Here is a 6,929-nt window from a genome sequence, read left to right as displayed (position 1 = left end):
AGAGGACTTTTCCGAGCAGCTGTGCCGCTCACTGATCAGCCAGCCTCCCCGGTCCCGGGCACACAGGCTACTCACTTGACAAACCCATGTGGCCGTCTCACCAACTCGGTGCTGCCCCTGCTGCCCGGTGCCGGTGCGACGGCACAGCCCAGAGGCCAGAGCCTGAGAGCCCAACCCGAATTCGGAACCAGCCGTGCCGTTCCGCTCGAACCCCGAGCGCGCGGGCGCACGCCACCTGCCACTCGCCGCGGCTCGGGCACCCGCATTTACGCTGGCGCGGGCGGCGTACACCAACCAACCAACGCCCGCCCCGAGCAAGAGTAACGTTCGGCTGGTGGCACTGGCACTGGCACTGGCACAGTGGCACCGCTCGCCTCTGGTTGGTTCCGCGTCCGCTGGCTGGCCTTTGCTCGTTGCTCCAATGATTTTCGAATTTGAATCGCGCACCGGCACCGGTCGGTCGCGTCGGCTCCTGGGGCTGGGAGCCGTGCGTCTCGCGGTCGCAGCCTCGCCAGGATTTATTTTATTATTAATAGGCAGACAAATTCCCCGTCCGTTCCCACGAGAAAGGCAGCGCTCAAACAAAGCCTCTTCCGCCCGTGTGCGCCGCTTGCCAGCTTCCGCCTTTTCATGACCACGCCGCTCATGCTGTGATCCTAGGACGACGCGCCACGCCGGGAGGGGGAGGGAGGCTGAAGCACGAGCGCCAGCGCCGCCGCCGCCGCCGCCGCAGCCACGAGCTCCCGGAGGACCATGCCGAGATCCAGGTGCGTGCCGAGCTGGCCGAGATCAACGGCGCCTCCTCAGTGGCGGTGCTGCGGGTTTCGTTTCTGACACATGGCTGGTGGCTGGATTCCGTTTCAGGGGCAACGAGCCGCCGCCGCCGCGGGCGTCGCAGCGCGCGCCGCTGCACCTCAAGACGACACCCGACGCGAATGGTGCGCACCACCGCCCCGTCGCCGACCGGAGCAGCCCCAAGGTCGGGGACCGGCACTCACCGCGCAGCCCTCTGCCCGAGGTGAAGTTTCGTTTTCTTCTCCCCCCTCCCATCCTTTTTTATTTCGGTGCTGTGGCTCACTGTTTCGCCGGCGGCGGCGGGTGGCAATGGGTCTTGCAGAAGAAGCGTGCGGCGGGAACGCGCGTGGCGGAGCTGGAGGCGAAGCTGGGGAAAGTGCAGGACGAGCTCAAGAAGCTGCGGGAGCAGCTCGCGTCCGCTGAGGCCGCCAAGAAGGACGCGCAGGTCGCGCTCGAGGAGGCCAAGAAGCGCGTCGGTACCAAGGGAAGCCCGGCCTCCACCACCACCACCTCTCCTCTCTCCCCCCCTTCGGCGGGGGTCGAAAGCGCCAAGAAGACCGAGGAGCTCAAGGTGCCTCAGCCGGCGGCGGCCGAGGAGGAGAGCAGCATAAACGCGCCGGCGACCGATGTGTTCGAGGTCGTCCGGGCCTTGTCGGGGGACAAGGAGAACCAGAGCGCGGTTGAGGACTGCGAGGTTGTGAGCTGCGGCGAGAAGGCGGCGCTGGCCGAGAAGGAGGAGGTGGAAGAAGAGGAGACGAAGAAAATGATCGGGGAGGACAACAGCGCGGCGGCGGTGGAAACCGACGGCGCCGAGAAGGAGGAGAGCCCGGAGGTCGTGGAGTTGAAGGCTAAGCTGTCGGAGAAGGACACGGAGATCGCTGCCCTCGCGGCGGAGAACGCTGAGCTGAAGAAGCAGGCCGGAGAGGCCGCGGAGGTGGCGAAGAAGGCCGGAGAGGACGCCGCGTCGAAGGCGGCCCAGGCCGAGCACGATCTGAAGGAGGGCGCGGCGCGGGAGGCCCGGATGGGCGAGCAGCTGAGGGCGTCGGAGGCCGCGCGGGAGGCACTGGACGGCGAGCTGCGGCGCCTGCGCGTGCAGACCGAGCAATGGCGCAAGGCGGCAGAGGCGGCGGCCGCGGTGCTCGGCGGGGACAACCACCTCACCGGACTGGCCAGCAACGGCTGGGGCTCCCCCGCCACGATGCCCGACGACGGCGACGACGAGGGCTTCGGTGGCAAGCGGAAGGGCGCCGGCATCCGGGTGCTCGGCGACCTGTGGAAGAAGAAGGGGGGCAAGTGATGAAGCCCTGCCCCCGGAATGGGGGATCGTGTCTCGAATTTCGCAATGGTGAGCTCGCTCAGCCCGCCAGCTTGTTGAAGCCCTGCCCCCGGAATGCCTTCTTTGCACTAGCTTAGCTCCATCATTTTACCGCGTTTTGGTTCGGATTCTACTTATGTTTTGTATGACGATGATGAGATGATGCTCGTGAGATTGAACTACTATGTCTGTAACGCCTGACCCCGCTGCTGCTGCCTGCTACCTCAGCGTAAGGAGCAACCAAGATGGTTTGGTGTTTTACTGCATTTGCGGTGCTGCTGATGATGGAGTGAATGCTTTCGGTGATCTTCTTTGTTGTTTTTGTGGTGGAATTGAGGAATGCTTGATTGCAGCAATCTGGAAATGCCTCTTGTCCCTCGAACGAATTCCAAGATATCATCGCAACGCGTGGTTTTATCACAGTAGATTTATGGTACGCCTATTTTCTTACGGAGGTCGACTTGAGCTGTACCGTCTGAAACCATAGGAATACGTATTTAAAAGAATAACCATAAATAGTTAAAACAATATAAAAAATCGAAACATCCTATAATTTAGAATGAAGTGAATACGTACTCCCTCCGGCTAAAATGATATAACTTTATCACAGTAGATTTATCATGAGATACTTCGTTCGTACCATAAAGAATGTCATTTTCATTTTTGGAAAAGTCAAATATTTTTAATTTTAATCGAAGATACCTCTTATCTTCTTATCTTATCTTACAGACAAAAAGACTCTAAAGTAATCGTCCATCTGGTGATACCAAATCTTACTCTTGCTCATGTATCCACGTCGGATACAAATCTTCAGCTCTACTCAGAGCTCACGCGTACCGAATCCACGTGTCCGTGTCTAATACAAAATCATTGGAGCTCACACGTCTGCGTCAAGTAATAATAAGGTTTGATAAAAAAAATATGAGGTTCGATAAAAAAAATTATGATTCCGAGGCAACACACAAGCATATATCTAGTATAAGAAAATATTAATAATTATGGTACATAATTAGTATTATTAGATAAATCGTTAAATATATTTTTATAACAAATTTATTTAGAGATATAAATGTTGTTAATATCATCTATAAACCTAGTCAAAGTTAAGAAAGTTCGACCGGCACAAAACTTATAGCGTCACTTTTTTTTGGATGGAGAAATTATATTTGTATGCTATATTTGATGTCATAAATATATTTGGTCAAATTTTATACACCTTACCAGAAATGTACCTAGAATTTTATACATTCTCCCGTGGATAGAGATACTGCCAAGGAAACCTTAGGGGTTGTTGGGTTCCTACATGATCTCCTAAAATTCTTGTCACATCAAATGTTTGACATATATATGGAGTATTAAATATAGACTAATTTGCGAGACGAATCTTTTAAGCCTAATTAGCTCATGATTTGACAATGTGGTGCTACAGTAAACACATGCTAATGATAGATTAATTAGGCTTAAAAATTCGTCTCGGAAATTAGCCTCCATCTATATAATTGGTTTTGTAATTAATCTAATTTAATGTTCTTTATTAATATCTAAATATTCGATGTGACATGAATTTTAGGAGCGACTAGAGAACCAAACACCCCTTTAATCTCCATGGAATCAAACCAAATTCATCACAAGCCTAGCGGCTGCTTGGTTACTGCTCATGGTATGATTGCTCCTGAAGAGTGAATTTTTCGGGGTTCTAACCAGAGATTTGGGCAGCACCAGGCACCACCAGTGCCATGTTCGTTTGGGTTTGTTTGACTGATAAGCCATGTCTGAAAATACTGTTGGCCGGTTTGATGTGAGAGAAAAATATTATTCGTTAGTTGATAAGCCATGGCTTAAAAGCCAAATACGACCATACGAACAGGCTGCAAGACTCTAGGCTACTACGCGATACTGATGGCTTGTGCATTCGATTCGAAAACCAGCTCGAACAACTAGCAAGCATACAAAAACTCGAGCAAAGGTCTTCGGATGGAGCACCTGAGACTGTCTCCAACGGCTCAACCCAAACGTAAAATAGGTGGTTCACAGAACTTTGCATACATAAAAATACGCTCCAACAGAAGACCCAGACAAAGGACTCATTTTGCATCCGAGGCCAGCAAGAACGCAAAAAAGCGTCGTCGAGGAGAGACGACGCAAAAATCTTGCACCCGTAGTGGTGGGCCCGCGGACAAGATGACGGCGAGGACCGCGGCGGGGCGCTACCGGCTCGGCGAGGCGAGCCCGCGACGGGGAGCGGTCGGCCTCGTGCCCCCGTCCAGCAGCCTCGACTCCCCCTCCTCCGCCTCCGCCTCATGGGCCGCGGGGCCCACCCTCGCCGTGCAGCTCGACGACATCCTCGACCACGGCGGGGACGAGCTCCGCCTCCTCTACCTCCTCCGTCGCCTCATGCTCTCCGCTGAGGCCCGTGACAGCGCATTCCTCCCCATCCTCGGCAACCGCAAGGTCATGAATGTCTTCGGCGATTACCGCTTCGCCATGCCGCAGGGCCTCCAGGAGTTCTCCGCTTGGGCCGGGTGGTACCGCGTGGGGCCAGTCCGATGCCGGCGGATGAACGAGCCACCACGGGTGGCCAACGCGTGCTCCACCCCCGGTGCCGGTGAGCTATGTCGTGCGGGTGGCCTCCGCCTCCGGCCTCGTCGCACGCCGCCGTGTGGGCGGACTGGCCCCGGTGAGATCCGCCTATGGCCTTGCTCCACCCGCAGCGCGTGGCCAAGCTCACTGGTGCGGGGCGGCATGTGGTGGAGGATGTACAGGGCGGGGCGCGGCTAGGCTCGCCACCGTAAGAGGTTTGGGGCCAGTCTCACCGGTGGAGGGAGGAAATTTTGGATTCGCTGTTGGAGAAAGGAAATTTTGGACGGGTGACCCAGTGACTGTGGGTGATCCAATTCTTAGAATGAGTCTTGTATTTAGGTTTGGGCTGTTGGAGATAGTACGAGGACTGCAAAAATGGCTGGCTAAAAACGTGGAGTTTATACAAGCAAAAGCCACCAAAAGTGCACCCTTTTACACCCGTGTAGGAGTATGTTTTCACAGCGCGAGACTGCAGAAATGCAGAAGCAATCAAGGGTTTTTGGTTGGTCCACACGACACTTGATCTGAAAAAAAGACTTGTGGCCTTGTGGGGGCATGAATGATCAAGTAGGTTCCTTGGGAAAAGACGATTAGGGCTCACTATATTATAGTACTATCTGTTGTTCTTTTCTAATCACATGGTAATAGACTAATAGATCTAGCCGGGTACATCATCATAAACGGATAACATGTACTAGTACGTAAACTAAACAGAGATTAGAGAGAGGAGTAGTGCTCGGTCACCGACCATCGTAGGGCTTCGATCCAGTGGCTTTGGCCATAGTCGTTGTCCCAGTATCTGTGTGAGGGCAGCGATGGTCGGTGAAGACGGTGTCGGTGATGAGTAGTGGCGACCGGCGGTGAAGACCGATGGTGGCATAGTGCAGTGGTGGAGGTGACGCAGTCCAGTGGCGGCGCGGCTGGTGGCTTCCCGTCACTAGCTACGTACCCTCTAGATCAGGTTTAGGGTTTGTTGGTGGGGAGCTCGGCTCAGGCGAACCTCGTGACTTGAGCCACCGGCCTCCACCTCTATTTATTACATAGTGTGACAGGGGCCCTCTAGCCATAGTGGGTTGGGCGCCCCCAATCAGGGCACGGATCAAAGGCCCAACTGGGTCATTGGGCCCAGTTTGGGATTGGAGTTCAATCTAACAATCTTCCCCTTGATCTCCTACCATCTTTTAATTTCATATCATTTACTTTAGTTCATTCCATTACAGATTAGCGCATAGAGCATGTTTCATCGTCATGGTCAATTGCCGATAGATTTAACAGCGAGAACATACCACTCTATTCTAAAATAGATACTTAACTTTGGGCCTTATTTTGTCCAGGAATTATAGGCTTTCCCTTAAACCCATATCGGCTACATGTTCTTTGAACACGTTGGGTGGTAAGCCTTTTGTAAGCGGATCCGCGAGCATCTTTTCGATACTTATATGCTCAAGACTTATGACATGATCCTAGACTTTATCTTTCACAATATAATACATTATGTCAATGTGTTTGGCAGCACCACTTGACTTATTATTATGAGCATACTGTACTGCCGGATTATTATCGCAGTATAACTTAAGTGGTCTATAGATATCGTCAACCACCTTCAAACCGGGTATGAACTTCTTTAGCCAGTTCACTTGCCCCGTTGCCTCATAACACGCTACAAACTCGGCATACATTGTGGACGATTAGTGACGGTTTGCTTTGAGATTTTCTATGAAATAGCTCCCCCTGCGAGAGTGAATACATATCCAGACATGGATTTTCTATCATCCCCCGCATAATCAAAATCTGAATATCCCACTATATAGAGTGAATTAGATCTTCTATACGTCATCATGAGGCATTTTATTTCTTGCAAATATCACAAGACTTTCTTTAGTATTTTCCTGTGTTCTGTTCCAGGATTGCTCTGAAATCTGCCAAGTAACTCGGTAATAAATGCCAAGTCAGGGCGCGTATATACTTGAGCATATTCCAAGCTTCTGACCAGCTGAAGCATATGGAACTGCTTTTATTTGATTGATCTCATATTGGTTCCTAGGGCATTGAAAATCCCCATATCTATCGCCCTTGACTATAGGAGCAGGTGAGGGACTACATTTGTGCATACTGAATTTCTTTAAGATTTTTTCTATGTATGCCTTTTGTGACAGTCCTAATATCCTTTTACTTCTATCTCGGTGAATCTCGATCCCTAGAACGAACGAAGCTTCACCAAGATCTTTTATATCAAATT

General features: G+C 52.1%; 1 protein-coding gene across 1 annotated transcript; it reads left to right on the top strand.

The window, feature by feature from the left end:
* The first annotated feature begins 594 nt into the window (after positions 1–594).
* Positions 595–2,447, top strand: LOC136453012 (interactor of constitutive active ROPs 1-like). The gene is made up of 3 exons (XM_066453588.1): positions 595–767; positions 865–1,018; positions 1,118–2,447. Exons 1-3 carry the CDS (start codon positions 754–756, stop codon positions 2,090–2,092), a joined length of 1,143 nt encoding a protein of 380 aa, XP_066309685.1. The 5' UTR covers positions 595–753; the 3' UTR covers positions 2,093–2,447.
* Positions 2,448–6,929: the final 4,482 nt, after the last annotated feature.

This window comes from Miscanthus floridulus, chromosome 5, assembly GCF_019320115.1.
Source record: "Miscanthus floridulus cultivar M001 chromosome 5, ASM1932011v1, whole genome shotgun sequence".
Taxonomy (NCBI): Eukaryota; Viridiplantae; Streptophyta; class Magnoliopsida; order Poales; family Poaceae; genus Miscanthus; species Miscanthus floridulus.
The sequence above is the reverse complement of the archived record's forward strand: the minus strand, read 5'-3'. Positions and strand labels throughout refer to the sequence as shown.

Coding starts and splice junctions, on each gene's coding strand:
- LOC136453012 (XM_066453588.1), top strand. Junction 1,019..1,117: donor CGCGCAGCCCTCTGCCCGAG/GTGAAGTTTCGT, acceptor TGGGTCTTGCAG/AAGAAGCGTGCGGCGGGAAC.